The sequence below is a fragment of the Hibiscus syriacus genome, unplaced genomic scaffold (assembly GCF_006381635.1).
Source record: "Hibiscus syriacus cultivar Baekdansim isolate YM2019G1 unplaced genomic scaffold, ASM638163v2 tig00110422_pilon, whole genome shotgun sequence".
NCBI lineage: Eukaryota > Viridiplantae > Streptophyta > Magnoliopsida > Malvales > Malvaceae > Hibiscus > Hibiscus syriacus.
The window spans coordinates 1009122-1025119 of NW_024062732.1; the positions used below are offsets into that span (position 1 = coordinate 1009122).

The window sequence follows — 15998 nt, forward strand, 5'->3', positions numbered from 1 at the left end:
TGCTACAAAAGGCTGCTTTCTATTGCCTTAGTATATCTTTGAAAACAGATGTGTAAGAACTGAATGATGATCAGTTGGAGCAATTGATGAGTAGATTTGGCAGATTCGACCTTGTTGTCGGTAGCACCACTTGTAACAATCTTGATGTTCATGGCTTTAAGCTAGTGATGATTTGCTTACTTTGTCTTTCATGTATTTAAAAGTATTAACATAAAGTGATATTCAGAAATCTTTAAATTATTTCAAAATTATGTTAATTCAATAGAAAAGAATAAATTGAATTTCCAAAAAATAAATTGAATCTCAAATAAATTGAACTTGAAATAGATATAATTGTATTCAAAGTTATGACAAGCATAAGAATGATAAAATTCAAATGTCTCAACAAATTATAAGCATAAGTATTTCTAAATTAATCAAGTTGACACAATTTAGAGTAATGATGGAAGCTTTTGTCTGGAAGATCTCAAACGTTGTCAAAATGCTTGTGGATGTGAAGTTTCTTCCAAACTGTCAAAATCTTAAGAAAGTTCAATTGCCAGATGCCTAATATCAACCTGCATTTGAGCCGTCTTTTCAGGTTTTCAACTCAAATCCTTCCTTTGGTTATAAGATGCCCTTTGCGGGTTTTCACCTTAATCCTTTTTTCTTTTTTCTTTTTTTCTTTTTTTCTTTTTTTTCTTTTCTTTTCTCCCTTTTTTTCTTTTCTTTTCTTTTTTTTTTCAAGCATAATATTTCTTGACAGAATCTGAGTTTATTGGATTTTTCAGAATTTTTCCATCCATTTCTGCCAAGATCAACGCTCCTCCGGAAAAGGCCTTTTTCACAACGTATGGCCCTTCCCAATTAGGCATCCATTTCCCACGGAAATCTTTATGTATAGGCAAGATCTTTTTTAGTACTAGATCACCCTCTTGGAATTCTCTTGGATGTACTTTCTTATCATGAGACTTCATCATCCGTTTTTGATACATTTGTCCATGGCAAATAGCTTTCAATCTTTTCTCCTCAATAAGGTTCAATTGATCAACTCTAGCTTGGATCCATTCAGATTCATCCAATTTTGTTTCTCTCAATATTCGAAGCGATGGAATCTCAACTTCAATTGGTAAAACTGCTTCCATCCCGTAGACTAAAGAAAAAGGCGTTGCCCCAGTAGATGTTCGAACAGTAGTTCGGTATGCATATAGAGCAAAAGGTAACTTCTCGTGCCAATCTTTGTAAGTTTCAGTAGTCTTTGTAATGATTCTCTTGATGTTCTTATTTGCTGCTTCAACTGCCCCATTCATCTTTGGACGATATGCCACTGAATTTGCATGTTTGATCTTAAACTGTGCACAAAGTTCGGTCATCATTTTGTTGTTCAGGTTCAGAGCATTATCTGTAATGATCCTTTCTGGTAGGCCATACCGGCAAACTATCTCCTTCTTTATGAATTTGCAGACTGTGGACCTCTTAATATTAGTGTATGAAGCAGCTTCAACCCATTTGGTAAAATAATCAATTGCCACAAGGATGAAACAATGTCCATTCGATGCTTTTGGTGTAATTGCTCCAATGACATCTATTCCCCACATAGAAAATGGCCAGGGTGCTGTAATTACATGTAAAGGGGATGGGGGTACATGAATTTTGTCTGCATATATTTGGCATTTATGACATTTCCTTGCATAATCAATGCAATCTGTGTACATGGTAGCCCAATAGTATCCATATCTCATTATTTTTCTGGCCATGGAAATACCATTTGCATGTGTTCCACATATTCCACTGTGTACTTCTTCAATGACATTTCGAGCTTCACTGGTATTTAAACATCTCAACAACATTTGATCACTGCTTCTTCTATACATAATCTCTCCATCAAGAAAATATCCAGCAGCCATTCTTCTCAAGGTTCTTTTATCAATTTCTGATGCATTTGGTGGATAACTTTGATTTTTGATATATTGCAGGATATCATGATACCATGGTTTACCATCTACCTCTTCTTCCACACTATAACAATGTGCAGGAATTTCATACACTTGCATTTTGATTGGCATCATATCAACTTTCTTATTTGCCTGAAACATAGCAGCTAATGTAGCCAAAGCATCTGCCATTTGATTTTCTTCTCGAGGGAGATAATTGAAGGTAACTCTCTCAAATTCTTTCACTAATTCGAGTGTAAAATTTCGGTATTCCAATAATTTGGGATCTTTTGTTTCCCATTCTCCTCGCAATTGATACACCACTAACGATGAATCTCCATATATCTTGAGAAATTTGATTTTTCTTTCTATAGCTGCTTTCAATCCCATGACACAAGCTTCATATTCCGCCATATTATTGGTGCAAAAGAACTCTAGTCTGCTTGTAAAGGGATAATAAATATTTTCTGGAGAAATTAACACTGCCCCAATTCCTCGTCCCAAAACATTAGATGCTCCGTCAAAGTAAAGCTTCCAACATGCAAATTCATCATTTGTTTTGACTTCTTCATTCAGGATATGCATAACAAATCTTCATCAGGAAAATTGAAGTTCAAAGGCTGATAATCATTTGATACACGACTGGCCAGGAAATCAGCTATGACACTTCCTTTTATCGCTTTTTGGTTGACATATACAATATCAAACTCAGATAATAACATCTGCCATCTAGCCATTCTGCCTGTCAAAGCTGGTGATTCCATTAAGAATTTCAAAGGATCAAGTTTTGATATCAACCAAGTAGTATGGTATAACATATATTGTCTGAGTCTTCGAGTAGTCCACACCAAGGCACAACATAATTTTTGTATTGGTGGATATCGAATTTCACCATCAGTAAATTTCTTGCTCAGATAATAAATAGCTTTTTCTTTTCTTCCAGATTTATCATGCTGTCCTAGTACACATCCCATCGAATTTTCGAAGACCGTTAAGTAGAGAATTAATGGTCTATCAGGCATTGGTGATACTAAAATGGGGGCATTGGATAAATATTTCTTAATAATATCCAAAGTTTCTTGACATTCTTCATTCCAGACTTCAGGATTGTTCTTTCGAAGTAATTTGAACACTGGATCACATTTGTCAGTCAATTGAGAAATGAACCGAGATATATAATTTAATCTCCCCAAAAGCCTCGAACTTCTTTTTTTGTGTTGGGTGGTGGAAGATCTTGAATTGCTTTTACTTTATCTGGATCAATCTCAATTCATTTTTTGCTGACTACAAATCCCAAAAGTTTCCCAGAAGTTACCCCAAAAGTGCATTTAGCAGGGTTAAGCTTTAATTGATACTTCCTCAATCTCTAGAAAAGCTTCCTCAGATTTTGAATATGTTCTTCTTCCGTTCTGGATTTGGCAATCATGTCATCTACATATACTTCAATCTCTTTGTGCATCATGTCATGAAACAAAGTTACCATGGCTCTTTGATATGTTGCCCCTGCATTTTTCAATCCAAATGGCATCACTTTATAACAGAATGTGCCCCACATGGTTATAAATGTTGTTTTCTCTATGTCTTCAGGATTCATTTTTATCTGATTATATCCTGAAAAGCCATCCATAAATGAAAACCATGCATGCCCTGCAGTATTGTCCACCAATGTGTCTATGTGGGGTAATGGAAAACTATCTTTCGGACTAGCTTTGTTGAGATCTCTGTAATCCACGCACATTCGAACTTTTCCATTTTTCTTAGGTACGGAACAATGTTGGCTACCCATTCTGGGTATTTAGATGCCTGTAGGAAACCTGCATTGATTTGTTTCATCACTTCTTCTTTGATTTGCAACAACATTTCTGGCCTCATTCTTCTGAGCTTTTGTTGGATTGGTTTATATTCTGGATTGATTGGAAGCTTGTGTATCACTATATCTGTGCTCAAACCAGGCATATCTTGATAAGACCATGCAAAGATATCTTTGAACTCTTGAAGGAGATTTATCAATTCTTGTTTTATCTGGACTGTCAGAGTGGTACCAATTTTCACCTCTTTTATTTTTTCATCTGTTCCCAAATTCACAGTCTCCACCTCTTCCTTGTGTGGTAGAATTTGTTTGTCCTCTTTTTCTACCAATCTTAATAGTTCAGTAGGAACATCACATTCCAGTTCATCTTCACAACCATTGATTTCTTCCAGACATATAGGCTGCTTTAAATTTATCACTGGATTAAATCTAGGAATAAACATGCTATTAACACGGTGACACCTGCAAATTTAAGTCGGAACATTTCCGAAAGAATATAGTAAATTTATGAAAATAAATAAATGTAAAAATGTAAGAAAATGTAAAGAATGATTGCCATCTGAAAATTTTAAAGAAAATTTCTTATATTTAACATAATTTCTTTTACAAGATAACAAAAAGTTTCATATTTTTGAGCTAAACATAAAGATTAGTTCTGAATATTACTCTGCATTAATATTAAAAACTATAGGAAGATCTTCAGTGGTCCAATTGGTGAGTGTTCTCCAGGAAGACATGGTCGAATCCTATCCAAGTACTTGCCAGTCTTGTTGTCATTCATGATCATGTTGATAAATAATCCATTCATAGCTTCTTCAACTATGTCTTGATCTTTCGTCAACTTTTCTTCTTTAAAGGCTTCAACAAGCTGCTGTTCCACATTAATTGTTCCCCCTGATCTGAATATGGTCTTCAACTGTGGGAAAGACATGTGTTTCCAAAGGATTTCTCCCCCTTTCAATTTTGCCTTTCTGTCTTCACATCTTCTTTCATCTCTTTGTTCTTTTGCTGAAGATTGGGCTTAAATCCCAGCCCAAAACGGTCTTTTTTCATCTTTATACTGATAGGAACTGAAATCCCTTGAAGATTCTTTCCTAGACCTCTCCCAGCTTTAGCTCCGATGCCTAAAGTTTGTTGTACCGTCATCTTGGTGCAATCAGACAATTTGGGATATGGAATTTTGCTTCCTTCCGCAATAAAGGTTGCATTTACAAATTCAAGAGCTCGAAAAGAGCATTCAAGAGCCTCATCATTGGTGTCGATATATGGAACATCGCTTGTTACAGACGCAATGATTTCTTCTTCAGCACTGACGCATATTAGTTGTCCATCAACAACAAATTTCAATTTCTGATGTAATGAAGAAGGAACGGCTCCTGCTGAATGAATCCATGGCCTCCCTAATAGACAATTATATGTGGGGTGGATGTCCATAACCACAAAGTCAATATTGTACATGACTGGGCCAATTAACACGGTATTTCCATTTTCCCAAGCACTTCTTTTTAGTACCATCAAATGCTCGTACCACATTCTGATAACTCTTCATGTGTGATTGATCCAGAGGCATTCTTTGAAGTGTAACTAAGGGCATCAAGTTGAGAGCGGATCCATTGTCAATCAATACTCCTGGCAACACATGACCATGACAATGTGTCGTGATGTTCAAAGCTTTTACTGTCCCCATTCCGCCCTCTGGTATTTCATCATCTGTGAACGTTATGTAATTGTCAGCGGCTATATGTCCCACAATTCTGTCAAGTTTATTGAGGGATATATCTTCGGGGATAAATGTTTGATTGAGGATTTTCATCAAAGCATTCCTATGCGCTTCTGAATTCATCAAAAGATCAAGAATAGAAATTCTCGCCTGTTGTTTGTGTAGTTGTTCAACCACACTATACTCACTATGTTTCAAGAATTCAAAAATTCTTGAGCTTGCTTTTCTGTCACAGGTTCATTGAATGCTGGAAGGGATCATCCTCAATACCTTCTGAGGTATTGCCATGGCTTTTCCTTTTGCTTTCACTTGTTCTGAAGCATTGGATGTTTCGGGAGAGTAACATCTCCCACTTCTTGTAAAGAAACCGACCTCGCTCACTGCTTCAGACGTCAATGTAGTACTCAAACTCTGTATTTTCTCTTCTGTTTTATCTAGAGAATCAGATCCTCCTACCATTGAAACATTGGTAGTATAATTCCAAGGTACCCTGCGGGTATCTTTGTATGGAAATGGTATAGGAGTGGTAATAACTACTTTTGGCCTTATTGGTGCCGGAATCACTGTGGATGATTTCACATTAATGATCACAGGATCATTTATTCTTTGATTTGGTTTAGAATCCTCTGATGAGCAAACATCATCTTCTTTTTTTCCGGGTTCTTCTTCAAAGAATTCTATTTCTCTGTTATTCATCAATTTTTGCACTAAGTTTCTAAACTCAGGACATAGTTGAATTTTATGCCCTTTCTCCTGATGATATTCACAATAATTCTTGCCTTCATTCTGCTTTGGCCTGAATTGTTGTGGAATTATACCGGCTAAAGAAAGCTGTTGGAATATCCAAACAAATGGAGATTTAATTTCAGAAATGTCAGTCTTTGCTTTCTTTCTGTTCTCTTCCTGAATTGCATTCACGTTTTTATCTCCATGATTTGGCAATGGATGACTTGATGCGGATGGTGTATTGAATTCCAACTTCCCAGTGTTGATCAAATTTGAACCACCCTTTTGAATGCTAGACAGTTTTCAATAGAATGTCCTGTAATTCCTTCATGGTAAACACAGTGTGCCTTTGTATCATACCAAGGAGGGAATGGTGGTTGCATGGGAACCAAAGGATAGGGCCTTATAACATCTGCTTTTAACAGCGAATCATAGATCTCTGCATATGGTACTGGTAAAGGTGTAAAAGATAACCTTTCATTTTCCTTTCGAGATCCTCTGGAATCTGTTCGATTAGTGTTTATTTCCTCTTTCTTAACCCTTGGCTGGGTTATTGTAACACTTTTCGATGAATCCTTGCTGTAAGAATTTGCATTGTTGACTTCATTCTCCTTTTTCCGGTACGTAGGTCTTTTGGAAATAGACCCATCATTTGATTCAATCTTGCCACTTTTCAAGACATTTTCAATTAATTCTCCAGAAATGACCAAATCTGCAAAATTTCTGGTTGCATTCCCCATTAGATGGTTTAAATAAGGAGCCTTCAATGTATGGACAAACATCACTGTGGCCTCTTTTTCTGACAAAGGTGGTTGAACTTGGGCCGCAGTGTCACGCCATCTCTGGGCATACTGTCTGAATGTTTCATTATTCTTTTTCTCCAAGTTTGAAGAGTCCATCTATCAGGGACCATGTCTGTCACATGGCGGTACTGCTCTAAAAATGCTTTAGCCAAATCTTTCCAAGATCTAATGTTGGCTTTGGTCAATTGAGTATACCATTTCAAAGCCGGTCCTGTCAAACTATCCTGGAAGCAGTGAATTAACAATTTTTCGTCTTTCACATATCCTGCCATTCTTCGACAAAACATAGTAATGTGGGATGAAGGGCATGTAGTACCGTTATATTTATCAAATTCGGGAGCTTTGAACTTGATAGGGAGGATTAGGTCTGGAACCAAACTCAACTCACTAGCATCAAATCCATAGAATGATTCAGTTATTTCCACGGATTTCATTCGCTCTTCTAAGCTCTTGATCTGTCTGGTCAGTTCTTCATTACTTTTTGTTTCTCATTTAGCTCATTCAAATCTGGGATCAACTGATCAGTATTAAGATCCCTACTTTCACATCTGATATAAGCGGATTTTGCTTGAAGATGCGGGATCCACTTGTTGATCTTCATGTGATTTAGCTTCTTGTAATGCAGATGTACGAGCATTGATTTGTATAGGGGTAGTACCAGAGTGATAAATTGGTTCTGGTGAAAAACCTAGAGGATATATGGGTTCTTGGTCGAAAGATACAGGATTTTCATGCATTTTTCCACTGATAGCCTGCCTTTTAAACATGTCCTCTATCTTCTTCATCATACTGTCTTGTGAATTTGCAATACTGGCTTCAATTTTTTCCAACTTCATTCTCATTTCTTCTTGTTCTTTATGATGCTGTTCCTCAATACGCTGTATTTTATCCTCCATAATTCTCTTAGTAGCTTGTCTAGTACTGTAGTGATGTAGTATTTCTCTTTTGGCCAGAGTAACTGCGATTGAAAAATCTTTTAATATTATTTTTTCAAATTTTAATTGATGAATTTTAACTTAATAAAATAATTCATAGTGAAAATTATGAAATGAATGATGAATGTATGCAAAATGCATGTATGTAAAAACATTGATCCCAAAAAGTTAACTGTCATAGAACAACTTCCATCGGCATACAAAAGTTTTTTATAATATTTCAGAACTACAGATAAGGCATAGCTTTCCTATTAAGCTCTATAACTTCTTTCATTAACCATGAAACCTTCTTTCCATACTTAGAAACTGGATCAACTTGATGCTCAATTATTTCGGCTTCAACAGCTAGTTCCCCAACATATCTGGCAACCTCGCTCATTTGTACCATGGCCTCGAACACCATATTGCTTCTTTCTTCACTTCTTTCGACATAGAACTCAGTTGACTTTTGCCATTGTTCAGTTGTTCCTTCAAGAGTTTGCTCTAACTCAGTGATTCTGACTTGACAATTGTGCAGAATTTTTTCAAGATCTCTAATGCGTCTTCGTAGTGAAGCATTTTCCTCATTACTTTCTTTGAGATCATTAGGTCCTAGACGAACCTTTTCTTGAAACAATGATTCTTCAAGTTGCAAAATGTAAGAATTAAACTCTGAGTTTTGTTTCTAGACTGATCCAGATCCTCTTCAAGTTTGTTCGTGCTTCTTGCGTTCTTTGATTAAGCTTCTGGATTTGAACATCTTTGTTTCTGCATCTTTGCATCCAATTACTAACCACCTCCTGCTCTACCTCAAGTCTGGTATTGAAATTTTTTCTTTCTAACTCCCATTTTCTTTTTCAACATTGGATTCTTCCATCTTTTGGCCTCTGACTTCAAGCTCAGCAATCAACTGGTTCATTTCAGATTCAAATCCCTTGAACATGATACTTTTCTCGCTTTCAAATTTAACAAAGATGTCATTCTTCATCTCTTCTAAATCTTGGGCTCGATCTCTTTCTCTTTGCATTTCATTCATGATCTCACGGTGTTCAGCCTTGTGTTTTATAATTCGCTCTCTCTCTGTCGACCTCGAAATCTTCCATTTTTTGCTTTCCTTTTTCCAGGCTTTTGAGTAGACGGCTATTCTTTCCTTTCAGATCTTCAACTCGTCTTTTTCTCAATGTTCAATTCTCTGGTCATCTGTACCGTCGATTGGCTGGGTCCTGATGCTTTTCGGGATTATATAACTCCTGGTAATTTTTCTGTAAGGCTCTGTACTCATCTTCACCTTTTTCTTTATCTTTTCTCAACATTGTACATTGTGATGAATGAAAGTCAATGTCAACCCCTAACATAGCTTTATCTTGTCTCATTTGCTCTAACTCTTTCGACCAGCCATCTCTTTCTGCTTCAAACTCAGCTCTCAAGATTTCAATCTCTGATGGAACCACCTTAATGCGATCTTCCATAGAGATATCCTCATTTTGATCTGGTAGAGGAATATTTTCGTTTTTTCTGACAGATCTCCAATCTTCATAATCAGGAGTTAGCATTTCTTTTGCTGCTTTAGCTCGAATACAAAAAGTTGTTTTCCAAGCTGTAACGGCTTCCATGATATTTCTTTTATAATTTTTGCTGTGGAATGCGAACTCAGATGACTGTAGTCCAGCAGTGATAGGTACAAATTGACGACCTTCATACTGTCTTATAACCAGCAGTGGTGCATATCCAATTCCTCCCCATAATCCGAGCAGCATTATCCAGTTGTAATCACCACATCTGTAAAAGAATTCCCTTTGTATTTGCCACGGGGCTCGCCAAACAACGTCATTGCTTTGCAGATTTCGAAAGGCATTAATCCACATATCTTTCTTAATTTCTTTAGGCCATTCCTGCTCTAGAAATTCTTTTAATGGTGAGTAATCCGTATTGAAGCGTCGGTATGAAACCTTTTCCGTCCTCCAGAAATGACTACGGATCCAAACATATAACAACTGGGTACACCCTGAGAATCGTCCACCTCCTAACCTTCTGCAAGCATTTAACGATCTGAAGGTCTCTGCTAGGATGGCAGAAACAGGATTAATCTTCTTCGGTAGCTGTTCAAACAAGTCTACCACTGCAGCTTCAATATATCCCAAAACTTTTGGGAAGATGACCATACCATACATACCCAGAGCAAATAGATCGAATCGTACTTTAATATCTGGATGGCTCTGAATAAGTTCTCTGATGTTGGTCCAAGCAATGCCTTCGCTTTCGCCTTTTTTGTTTCGTACGGGATGCTACCCATTCTCTCGTACCCCGGCAATTTTGCTAATTTAACTCGAAAGGGTTGAGTTTTAATTGACTTTGAATAGATTCGATTCTCCAAAGCCCCTTCGATATGTAGCAAAATTGTGTATTCTTCAATAGTAGGGACCAAGTCTTCCTTATTGAGAGTGAAGCAATTGTACCCTGGATTCCAGAATTGAATTAGGGCTCTGAGTAATTCATCATCAACTTCAACATAGAGCAAATATGGGATGTCTCCGTAAGTCTGATAAAACTGCAATTTTTGTTTGAATCCCAACTTTCCCAAATGCTTCGCAATCTTGCATATCATTTCTTTTTAGTGAAACTGAAGCATAACTGGCCAATTCAGATACATAATCATCCTGCAGACTGTCTCCTTCTTGTCTTTGTAAATCCTCAGCCCACTGTCTTACTTCTGAGTTTAGAATTACTTGATTTGAACACTTTTTATCCATAGATGAAGGCTTTCCAATGCGACAATTAACACAAGGATCAATGTCTTTTATCCTGTATGATGCAATGCAAACAGAAAAATAATGAACACACAAAAAGAAAATAAGTTAGTTTAAAGAATAATAACATTTACATAAATATTCTTTATTTAAACATGCTTTTCTGAATTTAAATAATTTAAATAAACATGTATCTTAAACAATAAATAAATTAACAGGAAAGACAGAATTCATTTCTCCTATGTGTATACCTATTTTGGACAAAATTTCGGCATGACTTCGGATTGGAAGAGTTTCTAAGGTTTTTTATATGCAGAGTTTCAGATCTAGGAGTAAAGGTACTCGAATTGTCCATGTTAGTGCCCCCTTAGGCTGCTAACCCTCAATCCTAATCCATTACAGACTAAAGTGGATCGAGTTCAATTCGAGGGGATACATTTCTCTATGCCTGACACGGAGAATAAATTCTCATGAAGACATAGAGCATATGAATCCCGAAAGTTACTTGCTAGGTCTGACACGGAGAATAAATTCTCACGAAGACGTTGCTTTCACTCCCACTTAAAAGGGACGAACTCAATTATAGAGCTTTATGTTATGCAATGCAAGTGTTGTGTGTGAGGAGAAATGTTCAAACTTTAGAAAAATAAATAATGAAATAAAATACTTGCAAAGAAAATAAAACATATAAATATTATAAAAATAATAAAAAATTTGAAAAGAAAGAATTAAAATAAATATATGAATTTTTAATTTTTAATTAATAGAGACAATTTATAATTGATTTTTTTTTTTAAAAAGTTTGACCGTCCCCAGCGGAGTCGCCAAGCTGTCGTAACCGGTTTTCGTCCGGGCACGAAATATTAAATTTGGCGGGAAAAGTGATGTGAATAAATGGTTTTGAAAATAATTTGGGAGTCGCCATCGGCCTTTTGGGTCAGGTAGGTCGAATACCTAAAAAAATATCTTTTAAAAGAGTTTTAAGAAAACATCAATTAAAAAAAAATAAACTGATCTGCGTTTATAACCAAAAATTCGTTCTTTTTAATAATAAAAAGGGATTCGTGGTCGGTTACGTTTAGGGAAGGATTAGCACCCCTAGAACGCCCAAAAATTGGTACTTTTTAATTATAAATTGTCTCTATTATTAAAATTTAAAAATTCAAAAATATATTTAATTTATAATCCTATTATTTTCAAAATTATATTTATTTAAAAATATCCGAAAAGAACTTCTAGGTGCCTTAAGACAGCTCTTTTCTTTGATATTGATAAATATTAATTTAAATAATATTGTTTACTTTTTAATTTTTAAAATATCAGAATAGGACATCCAGTTGTATTAAGACTGTCCTTTTCTTCGATATTGAAAAATATTAAAATAATTTATTTTAAAAAATATAAATTATTATTTCATATATATTTATGACTATATAATAGTAAAAATATTTAAATATATAACAATTAAAACAATAAAAATACAATTAGAACGATATATTTAAAAGCAGTAAGATAAATGAAAACATTTAAAATTAGTGACTAAATTATAGTAAAAATTAAAATTAAAAACCTAATTCATAATTAATTAAAATTATAGGGTTTAAACATGTTATTTTCTTATTTTATTAATTTAGTGACTAATTTAAAACTATATAAAATTCGAATATCATATTAAAATAAATTAAAAATATACTCGGGATTAAAATATTATTATCAAAATTAAAGGACTAAATATGATATTTATCTTAAATATATTATTAATACGGTTAATGGCTAAAATATAAATAAATAAAATGTAGAGACCAAATTAAAAGGATCAAAAATTTGATTCAGTGACTAAAAGGTAAAGATTACAAATTAAAGGGATGGCGGACGAGATTAATCTTTTTGTTAATTACGGACAGATCCCTCCCCAAAACGGCGTCGTTTGGGGAGGGCTATTTAAGCCCATTCATAGCTGGCCCGAAGGGCCAGCAGCTCATTCCTATCTTCTTCTTCTTCTCTCAAAAACGAGAGAAGAAGCTCTCTCTTCCTTCTCTCTTAATTCCCTCACCGGAGGGAAGTCCGGCGCCGATAGCCACCGCCAACCTCACCGCCGGCCACCGCCTCCGGTGGCCGGAAAATAAAACTTATACCATAATGTAGATCGGATCGTCCTAATGACGATTCCGGTATTTGTTTACCTTAAAAAGCTTTCAATCGGAGCAAATCTTTAAAAATACCTTCGGTTTTCGAAGGTTTGTTGTGGAGCGTGGAGGCGCGTGGTTACTCCGATGGTGGTGTGGCTTTCCTCGGTAAGTCTCTTCTTCCTTTTTCTCTCTTTTTTCTTCTGGTTCTTTGTGCTGAGATCGTTGGTACTAGTTTGTTTTTTTTTTTTCTCTTCTTTTCTTCTCCGTTCTCTGTCTCTGTTTTTTTTTTTTTTTTTTCGCAGATGGGTGGTGGCTTTTATAGCCACCACCGGTGTTCGTCTCAGACCGGTCCGAAGAGGGGCTCTCGGTGAGTCACCGGACTACCAGTGGTGACTCACCGAGTAGCCATGGCGTGGACGGCTGGTATATTATCTTCTGGAGTCTTCGGTTGGGACGTGGCAGCGGCGGAGGCGACGAGATAGCAACGGCGGCCGCGTGTCCCTAGGGTATCAGACCCTAGGGTTTCCCTCTGGCACCATCTGGACCGTTGGATCTTGCCAGATCCAACGGTTGTGAGCTGAGGCGGCTGGGTAAATTAGGGTTAGGAAACCCTAACTGGAAACCCAAGTATTTAGGGTTTCTGGTTAGATTTAGATCGGTTCTGGTTGGTTTGTAACTGGGCCGGTCCAGTTGTAATTGGTCTGTAATTTATTATTTATTTAATATATATTTAATAATAATATATATAATAATATAATAATAATAATAATAATACTAATAATAATAATAATAATAATATGGATAAAAAATTAGTATCTTCAGGTTTTATTAAGAAATTTAATAAAATATAAAAATAATAACAAAATCAATAGAAATAATGATATTTTTGATAATTTTTATTAATTTTTTTATGTACAACAATAATAAAACATGTATAACTTTTTTTAACGGTATAGTAAGCGCCGCACGTGAGCATTTCCCCCTCCCCACCAGCTGCTGATTGCAGCATCATCATACCCATTTCTCCATAATTACCCTGTTTCTTAACACCCAAAGTTCTGATTCTTTCTTAACACCCAAAATTCTGATCCTTCCCATCTGATCCACTTTCTATCTTTGCCCAAACCCCACAAAGAATCCATCTACCTCTGCTGATCTCATCATCTTTCTCCAGAAGTTCGTTACTTTATTCACCTGTTCTTTGCCCTCTTCTTTGATTTACACTCGGATGATATTCTCACAGGTTGGTTATTCACAACAATCCAATCTTATACCTATCCAATGTTGGTATGGTTACTGTTTTTCTTATTTTTAGATCATCTTCTTTCTTTCTCTATGGATAGTGAAACCAAGGATCAACTACTCCATATTGGGAATCTTATGATTGGGTTCTTTTCGTTCGTCATCAGAAAATTGAGGACTTGATAAAGCTAAGGCCTTCAATTTTCTCAGGTGATCTTCTTTACCATAGCTTGAATATTGTCCTATGATCATTGGAATATGATGAATTTCAAAGCTATAGTGTGATTCTAGGATTCATTGCATTGCATATAGGCATATAAATGAATCAGAATATGTTTTTATATATAATTCTACCCTGTTGGCAAACATGACATTCACCAGTCATTTTAACTTATCTAATCTATGATGTGATAATTGTAAAGCGAGTGTAGCATATAGCATGTGACTAATGGAATATTTGAGGTTGAACCATTGCTGAATGGAGGAGATATGGGATCCTAACTCTTATGTTGCTCATCACAGTTTATACTGATTGCCACAACCAACGAGCTTTATTCTCCCTGATTCAAGTTTCAGTATTTGAGTGATTCTCGATGGCTGATAACCGGAGTAGAAATGTCAAGCCTGCAAGTGGCAAGCCACCAGCGTCTGCAGCCGCCAACCCATTCACTATCAATCTAGATAACTTCAGCAAGCGGTTGAAGATTTTATATTCACATTGGAATAAACATGGTACGGATCTATGGGGTGGTTCTAGTGCTCTGGCCATCGCGACTCCCCCTATTTCGGAGGATCTGAGGTACTTGAAATCCTCGGCACTAAATATTTGGTTGGTAGGCTATGAATTCCCAGAGACCATTATGGTTTTCTTGAAGAAACAGATCCATTTCTTGTTTACCCAAAAAAAGGCATCTTTGCTTGATGTTGTGAAGAAGTCTGCCAAAGAAGCGGTTGATGTTGAAGTCATTATTCATGTGAAGGCCAAGGGTGACGACGGGACCTGTCCAATGGATAACATTTTTCGAGCTATCTATTCTCAGATGAACTCCAGTGATAGTGATGTGCCTGTTGTAGGTTGCATATCAAGGGAAGCACCCGAGGGAAAGATTTTGGAGGCTTGGGATGAAAAGTTAAAGAAAGCAAAATTTGAGCTCACCGATGTAACAAATGGATTCTCAGACTTATTTGCTGTGAAAGATGAAACTGAGCTTACACATGTGAAGAAGGCTGCGTTCTTCACTTCATCTGTTATGAGGCAATTTGTGGTGCCCAAACTTGAGAAGGTCATTGATGAGGAGAGGAAGGTTTCTCACTCGGCATTGTTGGATAATACGGAGAAGACTATATTGGAGCCGGGTCGAATTAAGGTGAAATTGAAGGCTGAGAACATTGATATTTGCTACCCTCCTATTTTTCAGAGTGGAGGAGAGTTTGATCTAAAACCAAGTGCTTCAAGCAACGATGAGAATCTTTATTATGACTCCACCAGTGTCATTATATGTGCACTTGGGTCTCGATACAACAGCTACTGTTCAAATATTGCTCGAACTGTTTTGATTGATGCCAATTCCAAACAAAGCAAGGCATATGAGGTCCTCCTTAAAGCTCAAGATGCAGCCATCGGTGCTTTGAAATCTGGGAACAAGGTGAGTTCTGTTCAAATTTGAAGGATGTTAGAAAATGAAATATTATTTTCATGTTTTAGATAAGAGAAATTTGTCTCAGAATAGTGTAATTTTTCAGATTTGACTGAACAATGGAATTTTAGTGACTAAAATATAATTTTTGAAAATTGCATGGCCAAATTAGAAAGTCAAAGTCAAGTTGATTCATCTTTAATCAAAGAATATTTTAATGGAAGATAATGCAATGACACTTGGTAATTATCAAGTTTCATTAATGATATTTTTTGGATTTTTCATTAATTGAATTTTATATTATTAAGCCAAATGTATCAGTTGATAAATACTAGAATAGTCAAGAAAATAACCACA

At 35.9% G+C, this 15998-nt stretch overlaps 1 protein-coding gene across 1 annotated transcript; it reads left to right on the plus strand.

Annotated features, from left to right (window-relative positions):
• Positions 1-13834: 13834 nt before the first annotated feature.
• Positions 13835-15671, plus strand: LOC120124650 (FACT complex subunit SPT16-like). The gene is made up of 3 exons (XM_039143261.1): positions 13835-14005; positions 14106-14214; positions 14527-15671. The coding sequence occupies exon 3, from the start codon at positions 14598-14600 to the stop codon at positions 15669-15671; it is 1074 nt and encodes a 357-aa protein (XP_038999192.1). The 5' UTR covers positions 13835-14005; positions 14106-14214; positions 14527-14597.
• Positions 15672-15998: the final 327 nt, after the last annotated feature.